The following is a 27,776-nucleotide window of genomic DNA, read 5'->3' as shown; positions in this document are numbered from 1 at the left end:
TGGGGTGGGAGGAAGGGATGGGTGAGAGGAAGAACCGGTTAGGGAGGCAGAGACAGGTTGGACTGGTTTTGGGATGCAGTGGGTGGGGGGGAAGAGCTGGGCTGGTTGTGTGGTGCAGTGGGGGGAGGGGACGAACTAGGCTGGTTTAGGGATGCAGTAGGGGAAGGGGAGATTTTGAAACTGGTGAAGTCCACATTGATACCATTAGGCTGCAGGGTTCCCAGGCGGAATATGAGTTGCTGTTCCTGCAACCTTCGGGTGGCATCATTGTGGCAGTGCAGGAGGCCCATGATGGACATGTCATCTAGAGAATGGGAGGGGGAGTGGAAATGGTTTGCGACTGGGAGGTGCAGTTGTTTGTTGCGAACTGAGCGGAGGTGTTCTGCAAAGTGGTCCCCAAGCCTCCGCTTGGTTTCCCCAATGTAGAGAAAGCCGCACCGGGTACAGTGGATGCAGTATACCACATTGGCAGATGTGCAGGTGAACCTCTGCTTAATGTGGAATGTCATCTTGGGGCCTGGGATAGGGGTGAGGGAGGAGGTGTGGGGGCAAGTGTAGCATTTCCTGCGGTTGCAGGGGAAGGTGCCGGGTGTGGTGGGGTTGGAGGGCAGTGTGGAGCGAACAAGGGAGTCACGGAGAGAGTGGTCTCTCCGGAAAGCAGACAGGGGTGGGGATGGAAAAATGTCTTGGGTGGTGGGGTCGGATTGTAAATGGCGGAAGTGTCGGAGGATGATGCATTGTATCCGGAGGTTGGTGGGGTGGTGTGTGAGAACGAGGGGGATCCTCTTAGGGCGGTTGTGGCAGGGACAGGGTGTGAGGGATGTGTTGCGGGAAATACGGGAGACGCGGTCAAGGGCGTTCTCGATCACTGTGGGGGGAAAGTTGCGGTCCTTGAAGAACTTGGACATCTGGGATGTGCGGGAGTGGAATGTCTTATCGTGGGAGCAGATGCAGCGGAGGCAGAGGAATTGGGAATAGGGGATGGAATTTTTGCAGGAGGGTGGGTGGGAGGAGGTGTATTCTAGGTAGCTGTGGGAGTCGGTGGGCTTGAAATGGACATCAGTTACAAGCTGGTTGCCTGAGATGGAGACTGAGAAGTCCAGGAAGGTGAGGGATGTGCTGGAGATGGCCCAGGTGAACTGAAGGTTGGGGTGGAAGGTGTTGGTGAAGTGGATGAACTGTTCGAGCTCCTCTGGGGAGCAAGAGGCTGCGCCGATACAGTCATCAATGTACCGGAGGAAGAGGTGGGGTTTGGGGCCTGTGTAGGTGCGGAAGAGGGACTGTTCCACGTAACCTACAAAGAGGCAGGCATAGCTGGGGCCCATGCGGGTGCCCATGGCCACCCCCTTAGTCTGTAGGAAGTGGGAGGAGTCAAGTCTCTCCGTGACTCCCTTGTTCGCTCCACACTGCCCTCCAACCCCACCACACCCGGCACCTTCCCCTGCAACCGCAGGAAATGCTACACTTGCCCCCACACCTCCTCCCTCACCCCTATCCCAGGCCCCAAGATGACATTCCACATTAAGCAGAGGTTCACCTGCACATCTGCCAATGTGGTATACTGCATCCACTGTACCCGGTGCGGCTTCCTCTACATTGGGGAAACCAAGCGGAGGCTTGGGAACCGCTTTGCAGAACACTTCCGCTCAGTTCGCAACAAACAACTGCACCTCCCAGTCGCAAACCATTTCCACTCCCCCTCCCATTCTCTAGATGACATGTCCATCATGGGCCTCCTGCACTGCCACAATGATGCCACCCGAAGGTTGCAGGAACAGCAACTCATATTCCGCCTGGGAACCCTGCAGCCTAATGGTATCAATGTGGACTTCACCAGTTTCAAAATCTCCCCTTCCCCTACTGCATCCCTAAACCAGCCCAGTTTGTCCCCTCCGCCTACTGCACCACACAACCAGCCCAGCTCTTCTCCCCCACCCACTGCATCCCAAAACCAGTCCAACCTGTCTCTGCCTCCCTATCCGGTTCTTCCTCTCACCCATCCCTTCCTCCCACCCCAAGCCGCACCCCCATCTACCTACCAACCTCATCCCACCTCCTTGACCTGTCTGTCTTCCCTGGACTGACCTATCCCCTCCCTACCTCCCCACCTATACTCTCTCCACCTATCTTCTTTACTCTCCATCTTCGGTCCGCCTCCCCCTCTCTCCCTATTTATTCCAGTTCCCTCTCCCCATCCCCCTCTCTGAAGAAGGGTCTGGGCCCGAAACGTCAGCTTTTGTGCTCCTGAGATGCTGCTTGGCTTGCTGTGTTCGTCCAGCCTCACCTTTTATTATCTTGGAATTCTCCAGCATCTGCAGTTCCCATTATCTCTCCTACAGCATGGAGACAGGCCCTTTGGCCCAACCTGGTCCATGCCAACCAAAATGTCCATTCTTGCGAACCCCATTTCCCCACACTTGGCCCATATCTTTCTAAACCTTTCCTATCCATGTCTTTGTCCAAATGCCTTTTAAAAGTTGTTTATGTACCTACCTCAACAACTTCCACTGGCAGCTCATTCAAAATGTGTACCACCCTCTGTGTAAAAATAGTTGCCTCTCAGGTTCCCATGTATTCTTTCCCCTCCTGCATTAAACTGGTGCCTTATAGTCCTCGATTCCCCAACCCTGGGAAAAAGACTGAGTGTATTCACCCCATCTATGCCTCTCATGATCTTATACACTTCAGTAAGATACCTCCTCCATCTCTTGTGCTCTAAAGAAAAATGTCCTAGCTTGTCCAACCTTTCCCTATAATGCAGCCCCTTGAGTCCTGGCAACATCTTTGTAAATTTCTTCAGTTAAGAATCCCATACCCAAAGGATCCCATACCCAAAACCAACAAAACTGGGGTAGTACACAAAATACCATGCAAGGACTGTGAGAAACACTATATGGGCCATACTGGAAGAAAACTGACAATACAGATACATAAACACCAACTCACCACCAAGAGACATGACCAATTGTCACCTGTCTCACCATACACAGACATCAAGGTACACAAATTTGACTGGGCAAATACATTGATAATCACACAAGCCAAACAGAAATATGCCAGGGAGTTCCTGGAGGCCTGGTATTCTAACTGGAACTCCATTGATAAACACACTGAATTAGATCCTGTATACAAACTACTGAGAAACAAAAACAGAAGCAATACCAATTACCCCAACCAGCCAAGGCGTATAAAGGATAAGCAGGACAGAACACAAACACATCACCGGTGGCACACTGATGATGTTACCTAGCAAGGCGATGAAACATTTGCAGTCAAACCCACTCGTTCAGCATCTGCAACCAGAGGCCTAATCTGTATAATCTCTCCTCATAAATTAACCCCCAAAGACCGGGTATCAGTAAAAAGAATGAATCTTGGAAGAATCGAAAGAACTTAAAAATACTGTTTGCAATAATTTAGCGTAAAACTCTCCGGGATTTAACTTCTACAAGAAATATTCGTCAGCATATCTGAAATTTCAAGGATGCACAAAGTGTCAAATGATATTTAGCAACAATGGAAGAAGATTCAAGCATCAAAGCATCACTGCATCCACTGTACCCGGTGTGGCTTCCTCTACATTGGGGAAACCAAGCGGAGGCTTGGAGACCGCTTTGCAGAACACCTCCGCTCAGTTCGCAACAAAAAACTGCACCTCCCAGTCGCAAACCATTTCAACTCCCCCTCCCATTCTTTAGATGACATGTCCATCATGGGCCTCCTGCGGTGCCACAATGATGCCACCCGAAGGTTGCAGAAACAGCAACTCATATTCCGCCTGGGAACCCTGCAGCCTAATGGTATCAATGTGGACTTCACCAGTTTCAAAATCTCCCCTTCCCCAACTGCATCCCTAAACCAGCCCAGTTCGTCCCCTCCCCCCACTGCACCACACAACCAGCCCAGCTCTACCCCTCCACCCACTGCATCCCAAAACCAGTCCAACCTGTCTCTGCCTCCCTAAACTGTTCTTCCTCTCACCCATCCCTTCCTCCCACCCCAAGCCGCACCCCCATCTACCTACTAACCTCATCCCACCTCCTTGACCTGTCCGTCTTCCCTGGACTGACCTATCCCCTCCCTACCTCCCCACCTATACTCTCTCCACCTATCTTCTTTTCTCTCCATCTTCGGTACGCCTCCCCCTCTGTCCCTATTTATTCCAGAACCCTTACCCCATCCCCCTCTCTGATGAAGGGTCTAGGCCCGAAACGTCAGCTTTTGTGCTCCTGAGATGCTGCTTGGCCTGCTGTGTTCATCCAGCCTCACATTTTATTATCAAGCATCAATGCCTTCAGTTGAGAAAGGAAAGAGACAAAATAGATGAAGAAAGAAATGCATTACTTACCTGACACTGAAATCATATGAACATGAGGCCAACACGCAAGCATGGAACGGGGAGAACTGTAGCGACAAATAGTAGTATTAGCTTACATTATAAATATGACAGTTCCGATACTATGTACTTAAAGAGATTGATATTACAATTATAATACATTCTAATCATATTTAAGCTTGATACATCCAAAACATTCTGTGTGTGTATTATTTCTGGGGTATGTTTTACTTTTCAGTTTAGATTAGATTCCCTACAGTGTGGAAACAGGCCCTTCGGCCCAACAAGTCCACACCACCCCTTGGAGCATCCCACCCAGACCCATCCCTCTATAACCCACACACCGCTGAACACTACGGGCAATTTAGCATGGCCAATCCATCTCGCCTGCACATCTTTGGATTTTGGGAGGAAACCGGAGCATCCGGAGAAAACCCACGCAGACACGGGGAGAATGCGCAAACTCCACATAGACAACTGCCCGAGGCTGGAATCGAACACGGGACCCGGGTGCTGTGAGGCTGCAGTGCTAACCACTGAGCCACCGCTCCGCCCAGATTTAAGAGTGTACTGTGGAAAAAGAAAGGGATTTTACTTTTTGAAGAAATTCAGACTGTAAAGCCTGTGGAAGGCAAAATTGCTCAAGATTGTGTCATTAGGCAAGCACTTTCTGAAAAACATGTGCACATGCTCAATGTGGGGCAGCATAGTTGCTCAATGATTAGCTTCTGCTGCCTCACAGCACCAGAGACACGGGTTCGATTCCACCCTCGGGCGACTGTCTGTGTGGAGTTTGTACATTCTCTCTGTGTCTGCATGGGTTTCCACCAGGTGCTCCAATTTCCTCCCATAGACCAAAAAGGTTAGGCGAGTTGGCCATAGGAACTGTGGGGGTGGCCATGGGAAATGTGCTCTTCGGAGATTCGATGTGGACTTGATGGGCCGAATGGCTTGCTTCCACTCTGTAGGGATTTGATGATTCCTTGATGCTTTGAGATGCTGTACTTCCATCTCACTTTCCTTTGAAGCCATACCTTAGGTCCATCATGGTGTCTGTCAAAGATATGTTCCTGTTGACTTTCTTGACATCTTATTCCATTAGTGTAAGGATTGTAGAATTAGAAAATTTCTGTCTTAAGTTCAGGCTGGGTGACATTGGTTTGGATGTGTATAAAACTGAGGAGACTGCCTGGACAGGTATAATTAGTGGCTAGGATTCTGATATTTCTGAACTCATTCTCAGGTTTTCTGATTTTCAACAGTAGCATGTTAAGGCACGACTAATTTGCGTCACCAGCCCTCACCCACATTTCAGATCTGGCTGATTCTATTGCAGGGATAGGCATGTTTCGTCCCTTGCAATTTTCATGGAGTCAGACATGCTTATGAAAGAGTCAAGGTTCATGGTACCTCAGAGCTGTCATTAGCCATAGTCTGTATAACAGAGCCTTTTGCAGGAATGGTGAAAAGGTCCTACCCATTCCCCTCAATTCCAGGTTCTACCCATTCCCTATCACCCCTCAGAAGCTCCATGTCAAGCAATGATACTTCCACATCCATTTAAGCACAGTACTGAGCAAATAAATCCTAGAATGACAATAGTATGGTTTACCAATGTTTTTAAAAGATAAATAACCATTCATTCATAACTTTCCACTTTCTAAAATAAAAAAAAAACTTACATCAAAAGCCAATAAAAAGGTCAATCTGTATAGGGGGCCTGATAAGACCGCATCTAGAAAACTGTGTACAGTTTTGGTCTCCTTAACTAAGGAAATATATTCCAGCCACAGAAGTAGTAGAACAAAGGTTCACTACAGTGATTCTTGGAATGGTGGGATTGTTGTATGAAGAGAGATAGAAGTGATTAGGCCTGCATTCTATCGCGTTTAGAAGAACAAAAGGTGATTTCATTGAAACATACAATATTTATATACTTCACAGGGTGGATCCTCAGCTACAGTCTAGGCCAAGAAAATCACAGAATAAGAGATGAAAAGGAATTCCTTCACTTTGAGACTAAGGAAACTTTGGAATTTTCTATCCCAGAAAGCTACGGAAACTAAATCATTGAACATGTTTAAGACAGAGATTGATAGATTTCAAGATATTAAAGGCATCAAGAGATATGGGGATTGTGCAGGATATTCATATGGATCAGCCATGATCCTATTCAATGTAGGAGCAGAGTGAAGTGGCTGAACAGTATACTCCCACTCATTTTTCATACATTCCTAAGGTATCAAAAGGTAGAAAATGCAAACATTTAAAATAGCTATCTTTCACAAATTAACAGAGTGTGATTGATAGCATAAATTAGTGACCAGAGGAGTCAATCAAGCAACATTTTCTCTGGGGTTCAGTAGTTTCAAAAAACTAATGGCTGTCTGGGCTGTCAGCCAAGAGAAAAGCATTGCTTGACTTATAGAATAGTTTGGAGACCGTGACCCAACAATTTCACTATGGTATTTACGTAAAATGAGGAGGTTTCAAGTGGCTGCAGTTTCGGCAATTGGTACTTTAAAGGCTCCAGATGAGCATAAAACCATAAGAAATAGGAAAAGAGTACACTGTTTGGCCCCTTGTCCCTGCCACACCATTCAATAGGATCATGACTGATCTGATATTCCTCATATCCACCTTCCTGCCATTTCTCCGAAACCCCATTTCTGACTGAACAAGAATGTCTATATCAATCTTAAATAATAACAAGTACTCTGCCCCCACAGCTCTCTGTGACAAGGAGTTCAAAATATTCACAACCACCTGACAGCAAAAAATTCTTCCTCATATCAGTCTTAAAGAACACCTTTTATTCTGAGACTATGTCCTTGGTCCTAGACTCTCACATGAGAACAACTATCTGTATTTACCATGCCAAACCCATAAGAATCCTATATGCTACAATGAGATCACCTCTCATTTTTCTGAATTCCAGTGAGTACAGTTCCAACCCGTTTAGCCTTTTCTCATAAGACAGCTATTCCATACCAAGGATCACCTCTGACCTGAGGAAGGGTCCTAACCTGAAACGTCAGCTTTCCTGCTCCTCTGATGCTGCCTGACCTGCTGTGTTCCTCCAGCTCCACACCCGGTTATCACAGCAATCCTGATGTTGTCTCAGCACCTTGTACACTCACAGTAAGACTTCCTGGCTGTTATACTCCAATCCCCTTGAAATAAGGGCCAACGTTTCATTAGCCTTCCTGATTATCTGCTGCACCTGTGTGGTAGCTCTGTGTTCCATGCACAAGCACCCTCCAAGTCCTTTTGTGATGTGCCTTTCTGCAGTTTTTCATCATTTAAATAATATTCTTCTTTTGTACTTCCTTCCAAAATGAACAATTTCACATTTTCCCACATTATACTTGATTATACTTCTTTAACTCATCAACCCCTCTCTGTAAACTGTTTCTATCCCCTTCACAGCTTGCCTTCCCAACTATTTCTGTTTTGGCTGAAAATTTGGCTCTATGGCTTCCTTCTTTCAAGTCACCGTTGCAGTGCCAGTACTGATCCCTACGGAACTCCAATGGTCTCTAACTGTCGCAATATAAGATCTCCAACACTGCAGGTCCTTATGGCTTAAGCTTTTGTGAGATACCTTGTTGAAGGCTTTTTGGTGGTCCAAATACAGCATGAATACGGATTCTCTTCTATCCAAACTGACTGAGGCTTCCTCCAAAAACCCTAATAATTTAGTCAGGCATTTTTTCCCTTTCATGAATCCATGCTGATTCTGCTTCATTAGATTATGATTTTACAAATGTTCTGCTATCACTTTGAATACTTTTCAACATCAATACTTTTCCAATAATAGATGTTAGGCTAATCAGCCTATAGTTACTTGCTTTTTGCCTCCCTCCCTTTTTGAATTGGGGGCTGTCACATTAGCAGTTTTACAATCTTCTGGTATTTCACTAGAATCCAATGACTTTTTGAAAATTACAACCTATGGATCCACAATCTCTGTAGCTACATCATTTAGGATACTCGGAATCAAGCCTTCAGGGTTAGGGGACTTAACTTCTTTAGCCCCTTCAGGTGTTGAAAAAGGCTTGACCCTGGCAAAAACTTTGAAAATGTCAAGGCAATCAAAAGTAAATCATCAAAGCATGAAGTATATGGATAAATGATAACAATAAACAGCAACAACACATAACAGATACGTCACCAGTGGAATAACCAAGTTAAAAACGATTATCAACTATACCAGATCTCATTGCTTATATAAAGTAATAAAATGCAATGATTCCTAACCTAACATGTTTCACACTGATGTTTACACGTTTTAAAATAAACTAAACATGTATAATAGCCAGTAATCTACAAAATGGTCAGCTTAACTGTTACTAAGTTGAATTGATGAAATCCTGAAATGAACAATGTTACACATAACATGAGGCTTGCGGGTTTAAATAAGCTAAGTCTCCTGAGCTAATACTTCTCAAAACACCAAGTATGGAATCACAGGCTTAAACCATCTAACCACCAAAACAAATTTAAATGAATTGTCAGTGACAAGCTAAATGGCAGAAACAGTAAATTAACTTACTTTAACTCTCCGTATAGCATAAGTGTGGCCAACAAGATGATGTACTGGCAGTCGGATATTTCTTAGGTCCCAGCACTTTAAACTACAATCAACTGCTCCCGTAACAAGTATATTCTGGATTAAATACAGTAGACATTAATTCTTCATATCATTTTTTCCCACTGTATTTTGAATCACAATGCAAACAATCATCAAATCAAAATGGATTTATTCAACTGATTTTTATATGCTTACCTGATCATATTTACTCCAATCACAGCTCAGTACCTCTGCTTGATGAGCAGGAATAATTATTCTGGCTTCTCCTGCTTTTACATCCCAGACTCTTAGAGTGTTATCACCTAAAATTATATGAACAGTACACTTGGCTCTTTTATGTTCCTCCATTTAAGTCAGTTTCCCAAAATAACATCCAGCAAAACAGCCACGAAAAGACATGACAATTCTCACTTGTCTCACGACACACGGACAAAGAGGAACACAAATTCGACTGAAACAACATATCCATAATCACACAAGCCAAACAGAGATACACCAGGGAATTCCTGGAGGTCTAATATTCTAACCAGAAATTGATCAACAAACACATTGAATTAGACCCTGTATACAAACCACTGAGAAACAGAATGGCATGTAATTTCAACGACTACAGCAAGTGAAAGAGTATAAATAACAAGCGGGACGGAACATCAACGCTTCACTGGGGACGTACTGATGACGGTAGCTGGCAGAGTTATGAAACACCTGCAATCAGACACAACAAAAATAAAGTTGCTGGAAAAGCTTAGCAGGTCTGATGACCATTCCTCAGAATTCAACAATAGCAATCAAACACACTGGCTCGGCAAGTAAGTCTGCAACCTAGTTCAATCTTTCAAATTACAAATGGTAATGTCATGCCAGAGGTAACAAAAGGCTAACATGTACTGAAGATATTTCACAGAGGGATATTACAGAGAACAAGACAGAGAAAAATGTGTTACTGGTGGGTGCATAGAAGCAGATGAGATCAGTAGCAAAGGGTCTTCAGAAAGAGGTATTTTCTGATTTTGGTCTCTGGTTGAGCAAGGTGTCTACAATCACTAGAGGCTTAAAGAAAAATGGAGAGTTGCCTGACTGAATGCTGGAGAAAGGGCCTTTAAGTAACCTCATACTCTGGAGGATAACAAAAGCGCTGTGGAGAATTAAAGTAAATTCTTAAGGTCATGACATATCACATGCTGGTTCCAGAAGAACTGAAGTAGCTCACTATTTCTGGAAACCATAGGGGAACTCTTGAATGGAATGTAAAATCAGTTCAAAAAGTTACTTTGAGGCTTAAGGAACAAGGCCTGAAATACAGGGTTAAATTAGCTGTTCTTGTTTATTTTAAATATTGTAATGAAAATCTTTTACATTTAAAATGTGAAATTTTGCGTCATGGGTTTGTCAGCTACTAACTAGACATTTGAATTTCATTTTTTTTAAAACTAGCAGTCTACCTTGAGAACAGCGTCTTTAACTTCTGCGTTTGGTTTTGATTTGCCAATAGAAAAATCTGAAGCCGAACGAAGTGGCCCCAATTTTCACTCATGGATTCGGTGTGCGGAGGTGGGAGAATACCCAAGTCCACAAAATCAATCTATTAAAATGGCTTTACAAACATCGGATTTCTGGTATGAATAGAAGCAAAGAGACCAGAAATTATAGAATTACTACAGTGTCAAAAGAGACCTTTTGGCCCATTAAGTCTACACTGACCTTCCAAAGAGCACCCCACCCTATCCCCAGAACCCTACATGTATCATGGCTAATCCACCTAGCCTGCACATCCCTGGATGCTGCAGGGCAATTTAACATGTCAATCCACCTAACCTGCATATCTTTGCACTGTGGGAGGAAACCAGAAGGCCCAGCGGAAACACATGTAGACATGGGAAGAACTTCACGTGGACAGTCACTGAAGGTTGGATTCAACTCCGGGCCCCTGGTGCTGTGAAGCAACAATACTAACCACTGTGGAATTCTGCCACCCCCAAGTCAGGAAAGATGATCCCAGAAAATATGAAGAGGCTGCCAGCTATGGAGGTAAGCTGTGCAAATGGCTAAGCTCAAAGATACTGCACTGTCCGAAGTTTAAAAATAAAGAATTAAATATAAACCATCTCTCCAGTCCTCATCCCTCACAGTCCCATGGTTCATGCCAACCCATGTCACTTCATACTTTACACCTATCCCATGGCCAATCACCAAACAACTTCTCTGGCCCTTTGTGCTCCCAATGCTAAGGCATATCCTTTAAACAATCCCTATGGCCTCTCATGTCAAGCTATGCTTCCCACATATCCACTATTGCTCCTTTTAAAACCTCTATGCAAAGCTATTACTCTCTACCCATCCCCATAGTCCTAATACCCTCCATGGCAAGTATGCTTCTACACCATCTCCCATGGTTCTTCATATTCTGTATGCCACAGTACATCCCACGTGGTTCTTTATATCCCCTATGTCAACTTAGTGCCATTTCATGCCAACCCATGTACCCCAGTCGTCGGCTTTGCTATAATCCTACCAGACCAATTCATCCAGTAGTATCCACCATGTACATCCTTGGGACGCATGCACAGCAAGATATGATAAAGTCCTATTAAACAAAATTTCAAGTATATACTGCAGATTTCAATGTATTGGAATAAATACTCTCATTCACTTAAAAAAATCCCATTGACTACATTTACATTCCTTCAACTAAATAAAACATTTTAACAAAAATATTTCATTTAATTGCGCAATCCCTTACAACAACAAAACTTGAATTCATAGACCACATCAAAGTGTATATAACTTGTAGCTGTCAATCAAACTGTGAAATGACAGTGAGCCTATTATGACAATGGATAGTTGTGAAATCAGTCATGCAGCACTAATTCTGTCGTAGAAGCCCCTTAAGCTTACATCAACAGTGAAGTAGCAATCAATATTTTTTCACACATTCCAGATGTTTTTTTCAAAAATTCAATGTCATGACACCTTTATAACTTCCTTTGAAAAGTGCTTTTGGCAGATCCTCCTGATACTTATGACAGATCACTTTGACAGGTCCTCGAAACACATTTGACAGATTCTTTTCGACCAGCTTCTTTTAATAGGTCTTACTAACGCATCTGACAGCTTCCTTTGAAAGGGATCATTCTGTACAGGGGTTCTCTCAGAGTCATTGAGTCACACAACACAGAAACAGATGCTTTGGTTCAAACTGTCCATGCTGAACAAAATCACAAACTAAACTAGTCCTACCTGACTGCTCCTGGCCCATATCCCTTCAAACGTTTCCTATTCATGTATCTATCCAAATGTCTTTTAAACGTTGTAATTATACTTGCAACCACCACTTCCTCAGGAAGTTTATTCCACACACGAACACCCTCTGTGTAAAAAATTTGCCTCTTATATCCTTTTTAAATGTCACCTCTCTCCTTAAAAATTATGCCCTCTAGTCTGGAAAAGACAACTCTATCTATACCTCTTATTATTTTATAGACTTCTATCAGGTTGCCTTTCAAATTCCTACACTCCAATGAAAAAAGTCCCAGCCCATCCAGTCTTTCCTTATAACTCAAACCTTCCATGCCCATATCCCGGTAAATCTCTTCTCAACCCTCTCCAGCTTGATAATTTCCCTGCTATAACTGGGTGACCAGAACTGGACACGGTATTCCAGAAGAGGCCTCTCCAATGTCCTTGTACAACCTCAATGTGACTTCCCAAATCCTACAATCAAAAGGACTGAGCAATGAAGGCAAGCGTGCCAAAACCCTGTCTATATGCGATGCAAAATTTAAAGAATTATGTACCTGTACCCCTAGGTCCCTGATCTACAACACTACCCAAGGCCCTACCAGTAACTGCATATGCCCTACCATAGTCTGTGGTACCAAAATGCAATATCTTGCATTTATCCAGATTGAACTCCATTTTTAGCCCATTGGCCCATTTGATCAAGTTCCTTTCATTATCTTAGAAAATCTTCTTCACTGTCTACTATGCTACCACTTGTGGTGTCATCTGCAAACTTATTAACCAGGCCTTCTATATTCTCATCCAAATCATTTATATAAATGAGAAGGAAAAGGGGACCCAGAGCCAATTCCTGTGGAACACCGCTGGTCACAGGCCACCAGTCAGAAAAGCAATCTGCTACCATTACTCTCTGTCTCCTGCTGTTAAACTAGTAATGTATCCACCTGGCAAGCTCACCCTGAATCCCATGTGACCTGATTTTATTAATTAGTCTACCATGCAGAACCTTGTTGAAGGTTTTACTAAAATCCAAATAAACAATGTCTACTGCTCTGCCATCATCAATCAAGTTTGAGAGACACTATTTTCCTCACACAAAACTTGCTGACTAGCCCTAATCAATTTTTGCCTCTCTAAATGTCCATTAATCCTATCTTTTATAATCACCTCCAACAATTTACCCACAACCAAAGTCAGACTCACAGGTCTATAGCTTTCTGATTTCTCCTGACAACCTTTCTTAAACAAAGTGCAACGTTAGCTACCTTCCAGTCATCAGCACCTCACCTGTAGTTATAGATGATGCAAATGTTTCTGCAAGGGGTCGCATAAATTCCTCCCTTACTTCTCACAATGTTCTGGGCTACTTCAGATCAGGCCCCAGAGATTTATCCACCTTCATATTCTTCAAGTCCTTCCGAACTTCCTCTTATGTACTGTGAACTGTTTTTAAAGCATCAAAATCTATTTCTCGACATTCTCTTGGCTCCAGTTCTTTCTCCACAACAAAAACTGGCACAAAATATTCACTTAGTATCTCTCCCATTTCTTGGGTATCAACACAAAGATGACCTCCTTGATTTTTAAGAGACCCTGCTCTCTCTAGTTACCCTCTTGCTCTTACTGTATTTGCAGAATCTTTTTGGATTATCCTGAACCTTATCTGCCAATGCTATTCATATTCTCGCTTTGCTTTCTGATTTCTCTCTTAAGAATGCTCCCACACTCTTTACATTGATTAAGAGATTTGATTGAACCAAGTTGTCTATATCTAAAATGAGATTCTCTTTTATTCTTGACTAGAATCTCAATATTCTTATTCATCCGTGTTTAACGTTAACTATAAATAAGGAGTTTAGTGTGCTCAGTACAAAGGGATTAATTTGTGAATATTCTCTGCAATAACCTTCATTAAAAATAAGGTAAAAGTAGCACATATTCCATTTTACTGAGGTGGAGCTATTATGTTAATGGGGCTTTTTGGCTCATTGTCCTGAAATGAGAAATCCAGGTAGAGTTTTACACACAAAGCCTTTCTTCATTTCATTACAATATAAACAATTTCACTTTCTGCTTTCCTTTTTGAAATTAATAAGTCAACTTACAGAGCTATACAGCATAGAACCAACGCCCTTCAGTCCACTATGTCTATGTCGACTAACAAACACCAAGCACAAAAGCTGACGTTTCAGTTCTGATGAAGGGTCTAGGCCCAAAACGTCAGCTTTTGTGCTCGAGATGCTGCTTGGCCTGCTGTGTTCATCCAGCTCCACTCTTTGTTATCTCGCCTCATTAGAGAGACCTTTAATCCCAGGCAACTTCCTGATTAATCTCCTCTGCACCCTCTCCAGGGCAATCACTTCCTTCTGATAGTGAGGCAACCAAAACTGCAAACAGTATTCCATCTGCGGCCTAACCAATGCTTATAAAGTTGCAACAAGACTTTGTTGTTCCTATATACAATGCCTTAACTAATGAAGGCAAACATCTCGAATGCTTTATTTACCACCCTGCCTACCTGCGCTGACATCTTCAGGGATCCATGGACTTGTACACCAAGGTCTCTTTGTTCCTCAGTACTCCCCAGAGACTACTATTCAATGTGTATATCCTTCCCTTATTTAACTTGTTAAATATATACACTTCATAAAATGTACCACCCCATCTCATATTACAATGGCCTGGAATTATCATCCTTATTTTGCTTTCCAGGTGACACAAATCTACTTTATAATTAGTGACTCACAATTTTTTAATGTGGGGAAGCTGTTGTGCTACACATACCACACAATTCTGATTGACGAGGAGACTCTCCTGATCTTACCACCTGCCATAGACATATCTGAAAAATTTAGATTGATAATCAAGCTGTTTGACTATGTGTTATGACACTCCTTCCTTGATTAGCAAGCCTTGAGTGGGACTTCTGCCCCAGAGGCAGGGTCACAATGACTATACCTCATGACCTCGTGGCCACCACATGCCATATGAGGAAAACTGTGCTGTTAAGGCTTTGAAAAGTATGTGGCCAGCTAAGAATGAGGTGAAAAACTGTGACCTTTCTTTGTGGTTAAGGAGTATTTCTGCTTCTGAGGCACAGTCCCAAACACAGCTATATAGGGTTCTAAAACAGTTCAAGACAACTGGTCCAATTGAGGCAGATAAGGGGTATATATAAATAAAACTAACAAAGACATGGCAGAACTGGCTCAAGGGGCTGTATGGTTTAAGCCTGCTCCTATTTTTGCAATCTGCATCTGTGCCAGCAAGGTTTCTCTATTGCTCTATTGAATTTTGTAACAGATCTAATGAAAGTCTCTTCCAACTGGATGCCTCAACAACTAGGAATAGTCTGTTTCTATCTATTTTGCTCAACTCAATCAATTCATAATTTCCTGCGTTCTAATGAATTGATCTTCAATTTTGTTTTAAGTTTTTAATTTTTTGTATTCCTAAAAGATCAATGGATGACCTTTAGAATCCAAACTTACATTAGGCTAGAGGTGGTGCTCTTCCAAACAGTGCAAGGTATAAATATTGCCCAGTTAGTAATAGCCTAAATTAATATTTCAGTTAACACTTCCTAATAATACTCTATTTTTCACTCATTAGTTGATGTTATTACGTTGTCTTTGCACAGTCACGTTATATATGATCTTATCACAACTTCAGAGAGAAATTGGCAAATCACATGAAAGTAAATCCAAGTGAATGGCACTTTTGGCCAAACTTTCAAACCTAACTTATTTGTAAAGAATGATACCTGTCTCTAGGGTAAAATCTGTTGATTGTGCCATCCCTCTCATTAGCCAAGATGTTCCAATCAGGGTCAGAGATAGGATTTAAAATGACAATAGTTATCTACAGATGTTTTTGTTGCAGGTGGTCCCTGAACATGCTTGCAAATTTACAAGTCCACAGTTGAGAAAATGTTCACCGTCCCTTTGAAGTAGTCAGTCTGCCATGTTCTGTGTTTAAATATCCAGCCACTTCAACAGCTTCAGTGAAAGGGCACAGAACTAGGATATGCATGCAGATTCAATGGCAAGTGGGTGAGGGAGTAGTATGCCAGGTGGACAGTATCAGTAGTACCTCAGTTAGGTGGGATATCAGGTGGGTAGGGTATCAGGTGATATTAAATTGATGCTCCCACCATCACCCCCATCCCCAACTCACAACTGACCCTCCCAACTACACCTTCTTCGACCATTTAAAACCTACCATTCCTAAATAAGGGAAGGATATACACAATGAATAGTAGTCTCTGGGGAGTACTGAGGAACAAAGAGACCTTGGTGTACAAGTCCATGGATCCCTGAAGATATCAGGTGGGTAGGGTGAAGGTAGCCCTTTGGCCAGAGGTTAGAGGCTGTTGGATCCAGCAACAAGGGTCATGCCAAGGCTGTGGAGGGTCAGAGGGTGCTGGGGCCATCAGGCCAGCAGAGGCTGGGGTGGGTGTCAGAATGCCTGGTAGAGTGGGCACTCAATACCTGGGAGGTATGGGATCCTGTATTAAAGGACTTGGGGTGTTGGGGTTTGCTGGAGAGTACATGTCAGCTATCCGGGTTTTTATTGGAGGAATAGTAGGTTTTAATTGGTCGAGGAAGGTGTAGTTGGGAGGGTCAGTCGTGAGTTGGGGATGGGGGGGATGGTGGGAGCATCAATTTAATAATCAACCAGGAGTTGTGGAGGTCTTTAACATTCTTGCTTTTCCTACGTAACTGTTCCATTTCAGACAGTCAAAACCGTCCCAATTCTCCAATTTTAATGGACTCTTCATAGGGTTCCAGATGCACTGAAATCACCGATTAGAAAATCTATTTTCTTGGACAGCTCCTAGAAATAAGCTGCATTGATGATTCTGCAGGCTCCTCACATGCAACTTCAGTCCATAGCACTCCAACAGCCTGTGGCCATCAGAATATCTGGGTCATCAAAATATTAATGTTTGACCTCTCCTCCCACCTTTATGCTTCAGAAGCAGAAACTCAGCAAGTGTGTCATGAGTCTTCCGGTTTTAAAAATACTTATTTATATCAGAATATAAAATGTACGCTACTGAACAAAGGCTTGGGGTGTGCTGCACCTTTTCCTTGCTCTTATTGATAAGAGGAGTGATAATAAATGTTCTGGAAAACAGCTTTTAAGAACAGTTTCTAATGGCAGTGAAGACAATGTATGCTTGCAACAGAACAGCTATGGTGCAGAAAAAGGCTATCAGTTCATCGTACCTGTACTAGCTGAAGTTGGCCACCCATTAATACCCTCTTTGCAGCTTCTTGCAGGTTACAGTGCTTCAGGTGCAGTCAGTTGCCTTTTTAATGAGTTCAGGGTTTCCACCACAACCAAACAGAACAGTAAATTCCAGACACCCACGACTCTCTGGGAAAAAATATTTTTCCATATGTCCCCTCCAGTCCTTCTACCAATCATCTTAAACCTGTACTTCCTCGTAATTGATCTCTCCATTAGGGGAAGCAGGTCTTTCCTGTCCACTCTGTCCAAATCTTTCATTATTTTGTATGCCTCAATTAAGTCACTCCTCAGCTTCCTCTGTTCTAAGGAAAATCAGCCCAGCCAATCCAATCTTTGCCATACCTGCAATTTTCAAGCCATGATAATATTCTTGAAAATCTCCTCTGTACTAATGTACATCAATTACGTTATTCCAATAATGCAGTGGCCAGAAGCGTAGACAACAGTCAAGCAGTTGTGACCAAACCAGCATCTTGCATAGCACCAGCATGTGTACAATGAAGGGAAGAATCTCATGTGCCTTCTCTACCACCTTATTTACCCATCCAGTCACCTTCAGAGACCTGTGGATATGCAAGATCTCTCACTGCCTCTGCCCCCACTTCAGTTTTATCACGTATTCGCTGTTTTGTTCATCCATTCCAAATGCATAATGTCATATTTTATTGCTTTTCCACCTAAACAAATAAACCAATGATATTTTTCTGCAGTCAAACCATCTCTTCACCATTGACTACCTGGTTAGTTTTTGAATTGTCTGCAAATTTCCCCATTACACCTCTTAATTTAAATCTAAATCAATAACATATACTACAAACAGCAAGGCGCTGTGGTCTACATTACCAATGTTTGCTGACACTGCACGTTTCCCTGTATTCTGTGAGCAGTTTCTTTCTTAACAGTCTGCAATGTGGAAACTTGTCAAATGCTTCACTAAAATCAATTCAGATAACATCTACTGCACAATCCTCATGAATCCTCCTTGATATGATCCTCCCTTATGAAAAACATGCTGACTATATCTGAATAACCAATGCTTCTTTGCGTATACTCAAATTGCTCAATGTTAACTCCAATAATTTGCCAACCCTTGGCACCCTTTTTGAATAATGGTACCATGTATACGGGCCTGCTTCCTCTGCTACCTCACCTGTAATGAGTGAGGATGCAAAAAGTGATCATCTACTATGTCCTCCTGGCTTCCTTTAGGATACAATGCAATTGTGATTTATCCATCTTCAAGGAGGTCAGTGCCTGTAATATTTACGTTACGCATATTTAAATTTCACCACTTCAGCTGGCATGTTGGGATTTGAACCCATGTCAGAACATGAAGCCTCAGTACTATTACAGAAGTGACATTTCCCCTACACCACCTCACATTATGTTTGCTAAAAGATGTGCACTTCTTATTAAAGCTACTTGATGGGAGCTTTAATAGAAGGGAAAATGTGGATGAGGGAATCAAATGTAATATTGCCAACTTTGCTGACATCACAATGCTAAGTAGGATTGTGAGTAGTGAACAGGATTTAAAAAGGCTTCAGGGCAATTTAAACAAGTAAACAAGTTAGTCAAGTGAGTGAGCAAATATTTGACCTATGTATTACTTCATGGATTCAGTGTGAAATTGTACAATTTGGTGGGAAAAATAGAGTGGCAGAGTATTATTTAAGTAATTACAGATTAGGAATCATTGATGTACAAAGGGGCCTGTGTGTCCTTGTACAATAGTCACTGAATGTAAGCATGAAGGTGCAGCAAACAGTTGGGAGGGCAAACAGTGTTTTGGCCTTCATTTCAAAAGGGTTTGAGTACAGTAACAAGGAAGTTTCACTACAGCTGTACAGGGTCTCAGCAAGCCCATACCTTCAGTACTGTATGCCATTTTCATCTCCTAACTGAAGGAATGACGTACATGCATAGAGGGAGTGTTGCAAAGGTTTATCGGACTAATTACTGAAATTGAAGGTTTGTTGAACGAGGACGGATTGAATTGTTTGGGCCTGTATTCATTGGAATTTAAAAGAATGAAATGGGATCTAGTTAAAACATGTTATGACAATTGATCAGATTCCAAAATACTACGAATGTTTTTCACCCTTAATTTCAAAGCGTATTTTTTTAAGAAAGGGCTGCTACAGAGACAATATTAACTCAGGCATAAATTCAGTGGTTGATTGACAGAAATTCTGTATGGGTCCAATGGGTCATATCACCTAACAGTGTTCAAAGAAACCTCAAACAGACTGGACTGTGATTTCTTTTGAAAAGGAGGGGTTGTTGACCCTCTCCTCAACAGCAAATCATCCCCTGCAGATTGTCCCAAACTGCAAACACGTTTCACATTTTTTCCTCTGAAGAATATGCAAGGGTTATGTTAAAAAAAAAGACAGTCTGTGCTAGTGAGAACTCTCATGTACACCATCCTGGGTTAGGATATTAATATGTTGAGAATCTTATAGTCTAAGCTGAAAACAAAAAATGCTGGAGATCACAGTTGGTCAGGCAACATCCATGGAGAGAAAGCAAGTAATGCTTTGAGACTTGATGACTCTCATAGTCTAAGAACTATACCTCAATAACCCCTATATTGCAAGCAAAGGGACTCACTCTGATTGCTAGAAGTTAGCTAAGCTAGGAAAAGGGAAAGGGGGGAGGGATGCAAAACAAGTGGTCATGGGCTCAGGATACGGGTATGTCATTTTGGCGTGAGATGAGAAGAAATTCATCACTCAGAGAGTGGTGAAACAGAACTGCAGAATACTCCCGGTTCATTAAACGAGCATTGTTATTTAATACCAATCTCTTGCTTTTTCCCCTAAACCCTTGCACGTTAATTTTATCCAAATATTCATCCAATACCCTCCTGAATGGCTCAAATGAACTTGCCTCCGCAACACCTCCAATGAAAACATTATTCCTCATCTCACATTTGCTCCTTCTTGCAGATCACTTTAAAACTATGGACTTCTCCACCACAGTAAGCTGTGGAAGTCAAGTTTCAATATATTTAAGAAAGAAATCAACAGATTTTTACAGGTTCCAAGTGTCAAGGGATATTGAAAGAAAGCAGCAGTAAGGCAGCATTGAGATCGTGGATCTACATGATCATGTTGAATGGTGTAACGATCTCGATGGGCCAAATTGCCTAATCCTGCTCCTGTTTTCCATGTTTCCGCGCTCCATTCAGCTAACAACATATTTGGGTCCATGCCTGCAGGCAGTCAATGGATGGAAGGCTAGTTTGCATGATGGACTGGGCTGAGTTCACGACTTTGTAGTTTCTTGCAGTCTTGGGAAGTGCAGATGCTATACCATTCTGTGATGCATCTAGATAGAATGCTTTCTGTGGTGTATCTCTAAAAGTTGGTAACAGTCTTTGTGGACATGTCAAATTTCCTTAGCCTCCTGAGGAAATAGAGGCATTGCTGTGCTTTCTTAATGGCTTAATAATGTCATAATTACCTAAACATGGGCTTACTGTTCACATTCAGCCCTCTGCAGAACAACACTACTCCCAAATCTAAGACGACTTAAAGATTATTGCCAGTGTGTCTGCAATTTCCACTCTCACTTCCTTCAATATCCCTGCATGCATCTTATCAACCCCAGTGCCTGATCAACTTTATATACCAACAGCTTAACCACAATGCCATCCTTATCAACTTTAATCCATTCTAATGAATGAGTTATCCCCTCTGCCATCATGGCACTGGCAGCAATTGGGTCACAGTTAAAGACAATGGCAAAATATTCATTCAACAACTCGGCTTCTCTCCATGTGTAAATCCAATCATGACTGAATGATACATACCCTACCACACTCAACTCACCCTTCTGACTGTGGCTACATCCTTTGCTCCACTATACCTTATCACCACTGAGACCCTAGCCATAACCATTCAACAGCACACTCCGTGGCCTGGATCCAAACTCTCTGTGATGCAGCCTGTCCAATCATCACTGTAACTGATCCAGAACAGGACAGACTCGGGTTGCCACGTCTGGTCTTCCATATCATGCCAGTCAGTGCTTCTCCTCTCCCTACCAATTCTTCCTTCCTGTGCTGGTTTCACTCCACCCGGAGTGCTTGTATCACAACTCAATTATTACTATTGGATTAAAACATTCTCAGTGGAAGGAGGAAGATGCAAGTACTTTCTCTAATGTTTAGGAATAAGTCAGTCTCACTGGTGCATATTTCTTATATACAGTCGGGTATTTGAGTGCATAGATTTGTCTACCAGGTAAACTTATTTGGGAAGGAGCACTTAATTCTAATAATCTGGCCTTTAGTGGGATGCTTGCAAGTGGGCTTGCCATCTTTTAATGTCAGAGAACATAAATGCAAAATTTTAAGCCTGATATCAGAATCTAAAATTTGGCATTGTCCCCAGTTAAGTTCCCTTGTGCACCTTGTTTCTCATTGTCACTAGCATCAAAACACTCTGCTCAAGCGCCACTGCTGTGCCTTGCACATGTCAATTAGAGATTAGATAGACTTTTTTTAAAGCCAATTTTAAGTTTGACTCATAAAGACATTCCTGCACTATCCAAAGGTCAGCCCAGAGCAAAGTTTCAGGCTAGAAGTTGAACGGGGCTTCTCTTCAAAGAAATAGGGACAAGTGAGACAGAGATGTTTATTATATTTTATGCCATTGTATTGAATCTTAAACTTTTCTTTACGGATCTTTCTGAAACTATTGGCAAATTCCCTTTTGAAACACAAAGACTATTCACATCATCCACTGGGTGCGCGCATATCCCTTCAACTCCCTTTACTGTAATTGAACATTTGAGACAAAATGTTCATGGCGAGCCCAGATATACTTCTGATAACTGTAATAACTCATGAGATATGAGAGTTTGTAAACCTGTGCAATACATTTTGCCTCATTAGTTCGCCAAGTTGGTTTAAAAGGTAGCTTTATTCCTGATGGCTCACTCACTAGTTTGTAGATTTTTTTTAAGAAGCCAATACTATACCAGCTGTTAGGAATGAACTGTGCAGAGCAGACATCAATCACATTCTATTGTTTCAAAGTCCAAATTTAAATTCAGAGCTAGGGTTTATTGCTGTTAACCTGTTTATGTCACCATCAAGACAAAAAAAACTAATCTTACCATTTGAGATGAAGTATTTATTAAGCTTATTTGGCAATGACTGAAAGCTGAAACTGAATCCCACAGTCAAAGTACTTTATCTATTGTGTGATGAAAAGCAGATGGGAGCGAACATCGCCTACAGCAGGCTTTAAGTACCTGCGGCCAGTGCTTACGTGCATCTAGCTTTAACACAATCCATTTTTAAAGGACAGTTCAACTACATATTTCTGAAAGATATTTTCTGCAGTATATTAGATATTTGGGGTTAGTACAGTTGTCAGGGAAAAAAAATAGAAAGTGTTAAATTTCACTATATCCATACCATGAAGATACAAACGAATGCTCACTACTTCTGCATATTTTACTCACTATCTTCTCTTCTTAACTAAGACATCACAATTAACCATGATAACAAGCCCTTCACTTCAATATTTGTGCTACAGCAGCCTCCACTATAAACTACAATCCATTAACTAGCCACTATTATATGTACTTGCATAAAGTGTTTAGCATACAATTTGCGAGATAGTAGGATTCATTCTTCATTTCTGAAGAAGGGTCTAGGCCCAAAACATCAGCTTTTCTGCTCCTCTGATGCTGCTTGGCCTGCTGTGTTCATCCAGCTCTACACCTTGTTGTCTCAGATTCTCCAACATCTGCAGTTCCTACTATCTCTGAAACAATTATAACCCCACTGCAAAGCCTCTTCTAAGGATACCTACCTTGAAGAAGTTAAGCTCCTCCCACCGGAAAGACCTCAGTGGATCTCTCTCCCACTGCAACTCTCTCATAATCTCTTCTGTTTTCTGAAAAAGAATCTAGGCCCGAAACATCAGCTTTCCTGCTCTGCTGATGCTGCTGGGCCTGCTGTGTTCATTCAGCTCAACACCTTATTATTCTAGCATACAATCTGAGCTTTGTTTAGAAAAAAATTGCTAATTTAACCCAACCTTTGGATTGAGAATTACTTGTTTCCCCTCTAGTTTTGTAATATTAAGTCTAACATGGGTCTGCAGACATCCCCACGAGGTATTTGTTAACCAAATGGTTTGACTTATAGCTCTAGAACATAACAGCGTATAGAATAAAGCATCATAGAATAGAAAAGGTTACCTTCAACTGGGAAGGGATTAAGTGAAATGCTTGTTTCTATTAGAAATTGTTTAATGGTATTTCAACGTAATTATGCTTTTAAATAAACTAAGTGTCACATTAAAAGTGATATCATCAAAAGGTACATAACCTTATTTTATATAAGTATGGCTCCTGGGGTTTTCCTATGGTAGATACTAAGTAGGTTTACATGGAGTGGATAAAAGTAAAGGGTGGTGTGCGGGAGGCATGGTTCAGCATGAGGTGGCACAGGGTCTATAAAGGGCTGTGTAGATGATTGTGACTTTGAGGTTGATAGAAGAGCATGGGGTAGAATGGCTGTGACAGTATGTAAGACTTCTAAAGAACATGAAGTAGTGTGGGTTGGCTTGGATGGGGCATGGGAAGTGCATGGAGACATGAGGGGTGGGTGAGGGATGGAGGGATGCATCACTGTTTACTCTTTACTTTTAAATATTGATACAGAGCCAATCTGCGAAGCTGACGTTCTGCTCAGACGATCTCTGCACCCAGTAGTCTCCTCCGTTCTTCTGGGGTCACCTACACACCCCAATTTCTAATCCAGCAGCCCCAGGTGGGAAGACATTTTTAAAAGGCAGGATCCCAGAGCTAAGATTGTACATCCAATCCCTGAGCGAAAGTCCAGGCAATACACTCGGGATAATATCTTGTGCTGATGCTGATGCTGAGCCAGAAGGATGTGTGGCATGGCAGGAAAAGAGAATGTCAGGACCTAAAGCATTAGTACGTCTATAAAGATTGTGGGAATATTGAAGAAAATAACTGAGAAGAAACCAAAATGGCACAGTCCTCTGTGCAAAGACAGGGGAAATGTAGGGAGGTGAGCAATGGACATGGGAGTCCCAGGAAGAGGAGAACAGGAAGGACGAAGTCCAGATAGAAATATAAATTGGCAAGAAACCTAAATGCAGGGGGCTGAACAAGAATGGGTCATTTGACAGGTACAGATGGAGAGGAGTGATCAAAAGGATGTCTGGCAACCCCAAATAAAGTGGAAGAAGCCAAAAGAAAAGGAAAATAATAATCATATTGAGCTAGAGAATTTATAATCAAAACATCACACACACCAGGATCTCATGGTTTAGCGGCACATTAAGAGAAAATGGGCTCCAAGAGAGTTCCAGTAGGATGGTTGGGTCAGACAGAAGGTGGTCTCAGCATTTGGAAGCACTGGAAGAATACTTCGCAGGCTTGTAAGGACTTCGAGGAGAGAAGACCCTGGTGTTGAGCAAAGATGGAAAATTGTTGTAATTTGGTCTAATGGGAAGAGGGAGTCAGGAGAACAAATGCTAAACTAGCGTTAGTGGCTTTTGAACCTACTTGTATTTGCCAAGGTCTTGCTTATCAACTTCATCTCCCAATTTGCTCACTTTGTGTAGGCAGGCATCCCACCATTTTTTTTCCTACGGTCAATCAGTTCCTGCATTTAAATTTCTGCCTTGAAATATTTTGTTCACTTAATTTATAATTATAGCATAATTCTTTGTAACAAACGAAAACTACTTTGTAAGTATTAATTGGCAGATTCTAAGCTTTCGAGGCAAAAAATTACTTTCAATTCTAAAAATGATTTAAAAGTAAAAACAAGTTCCTGAAAGTGCTATTAATCTCAAACAAACACAAATAGTTGGAAAAAATGCTAGCCATAAAATGGGACAAAGATTGACCGTTCAGGCATAATTGGAACAGGAAGATATTACAGATGGTACATTTTAAGGAACAATAAAAGAGGGGCGGGATAAGAAACACAAATGCACAGGAACAAACAGAGTTGTAAAGTCCTCAGGGAGAGATCATATGAAGATGAAAGAAATGGTCAAGAAAAATTTAAAAATAATAGCACAAATCAGAACACAAAGTCATAAAAATTGAGAAAAATAAATGGTATATCCAAAATCTAGAAAAATGTAAGAATAATTAAAGGCCCATAAAGGTAAAAATAAAACCATAAGAAAAAGGAACAGAAGTAGACCATTCAGCGCCTCAAACGCGTTCTGTCATTCTACAGAATTATGCCATTCCACACACGCGCTTTCCTGAGTTTTCCCATAACCCTTGATTCACCAATTGACAAGAATCTAACTATCTCAGCTATAAATATACACTGTGCCTCTGCAGCCCTCTGTAGCAAGGAGTTCCTAAGACTCTCAACCCTCCAACAAAAAATATCCCTCCTCACTACAGGCTTAAATTGGCACTCCTTAATTCAAGACCTTGCCCTTTCCTCCCAGGCTCTCCCATGAGAGGAAACAACCTCCTGTGAAGCATTTACTCTGTCAAGCGCCTTAGAAATCCTGTAAGTTTCAATGAGATCACCTCTGATCGTTCTAAAATTCCAGTGAATCCCAGCCTGTTTAGTTTTGGTCATAAGACAATACCTCCATACCAGGAATCATCCTAGTGAGCCATTTCTGAACTGCTGCCAGTGAAACTCCATCTTTTCTTAAACTCGCTCACAGTACTTCAGACGCACAGTTGCACTAAGACTTCACCAATCTTCTACTCTAAGCCCCTTGAAATAAGGGCCAACATTCCACTGATTACCTGCTACTAGATTTCTGTGGTTTGTGCACAAGTACCCCCAAGTCTCTGTGTGCACCTATTTGCAGTTTTTTTCTCTGTTGAATAGTACTTTGTTCTCTCTTCCAAAATGAACGACATCACATTTTCCCCACACTATATTACATGCTGATTCAATGCCTCAGGATGAGTATTGAGACCTTGGAAATCAAAGCAGGTGCCAGTGGTCCAATTGTTCGATGCACAGAAAGGACTCTTGAGACCTGAGTTCAAACTGCAGCAGAGGAATCCCCATTTTGAGCAACAATATTCCTTCTGCCATACCTGGAGGCAGAACCTACTTTACCAGCACTTTTGTCAGAGATAAACGGCAAGCTGTAATTAATACCTTACGTTGTTAAAGACGACTATATGAATTCTTGTTCTACAAGACAACACTGATTTTCACCAGAGGTCACCAAGATCAGCATGAGAGTGATGAATGATTAAAACAGTGAGACTCTCAGAATTGCATCTGGAGACAGCATGGAGGTATGGAACAAATCAAACCATCCAATTTGTATGTATAATACTTATGTGTGTTTGGCCTTCACACCCCAGGGAGGACCACATCTTCAGCATCAGGCCCAATGCACTAGGTTGACAGAAAAACAACTTAATTGCTGCCTCATGTAAACGAATGATTGGAATCCTGGACAATGCCAATGTGAGGAAGCAAACGAGCAAATTTGACAACTACTGCACTTTCAAGGAAAAGTGCAGTAAATTAGAGAAGCTGTTGAAGCATCTGGCAGAGTACAACAGTGAACCACTGGGGTAAAGCCTCTTCGGAATGCTAAAGGTAAAGCTCCATTTTATAAAAGGACAACATTCATTTCTTCTACATTTTCAACACTTTCCATTGTCTCTCCTAAAATATTGCCTCCTGTACCAAAATTATGCAAAAGCTAAAAATTTGTATCACTGTGATAGACAAGAAGTTCAAATTGGTCTCTCATTTCCATACTTCAATTCTCAAATTGTTCTCTCCTCTCCCAATGTCACTACAAGTAATTTCCCACTGCATCAGTCCCTACATTTGACAGATAATTGTCTATTTCCAACAATAATCACACCACAAAACAAATGCTCTGCTTAGCTCATCTTTGATATTTTTTTTGAAGCTTAACAACATGCTTTCATGATTTGTATATTATTTGATCATGTACATGTTTTTTACATTTCTACTTTACCATTCATGCTATTATCAGTTCTATCACAAGCAATCTTCGGTTCGGTACCTAATCTTTTTATAGTTCATTTTTTTCCTTTTTTTGTTTGCCTTTCCCATCCCATTATCTCACTGTGTTTCTTTATCAATAATGTCTTACAGTTCTGCTGAAAGTTACGCCTGCAACACTGGCATTTTCCCACTTTAGCCTGATTGCATATTTCTAGCATTTTGATGAAGGTGGTAAAAGACAATTCAACAGATAAATTTAATCAGGTTGTAAAAAGAAATCTATTTTTATGTAAAGGTTTCTGTTATTTTCACAATTTATTACAAAATTAAAAAATCACGCATCGAATTTTCCCAGTGCCTGAATG

At 41.8% G+C, this 27,776-nt stretch overlaps 1 protein-coding gene across 1 annotated transcript in view; it reads right to left on the bottom strand.

Annotated features, from left to right (window-relative positions):
* Positions 1-27,776, bottom strand: part of pex7 (peroxisomal biogenesis factor 7) — a 75,980-nt gene that overhangs the window by 31,874 nt on the left and 16,330 nt on the right. The window contains exons 6-8 of the mRNA XM_048531944.2: positions 9,126-9,232; positions 8,892-9,005; positions 4,349-4,404 (exon numbers count right to left, since the gene is read on the bottom strand). Coding sequence (XP_048387901.1) covers positions 4,349-4,404; positions 8,892-9,005; positions 9,126-9,232 — 277 coding nt within the window. The remainder of the gene's footprint in view (positions 1-4,348; positions 4,405-8,891; positions 9,006-9,125; positions 9,233-27,776) is intronic.

This window comes from Stegostoma tigrinum, chromosome 4 (genome assembly GCF_030684315.1).
Source record: "Stegostoma tigrinum isolate sSteTig4 chromosome 4, sSteTig4.hap1, whole genome shotgun sequence".
Taxonomy (NCBI): Eukaryota; Metazoa; Chordata; class Chondrichthyes; order Orectolobiformes; family Stegostomatidae; genus Stegostoma; species Stegostoma tigrinum.
The sequence above is the reverse complement of the archived record's forward strand: the minus strand, read 5'-3'. Positions and strand labels throughout refer to the sequence as shown.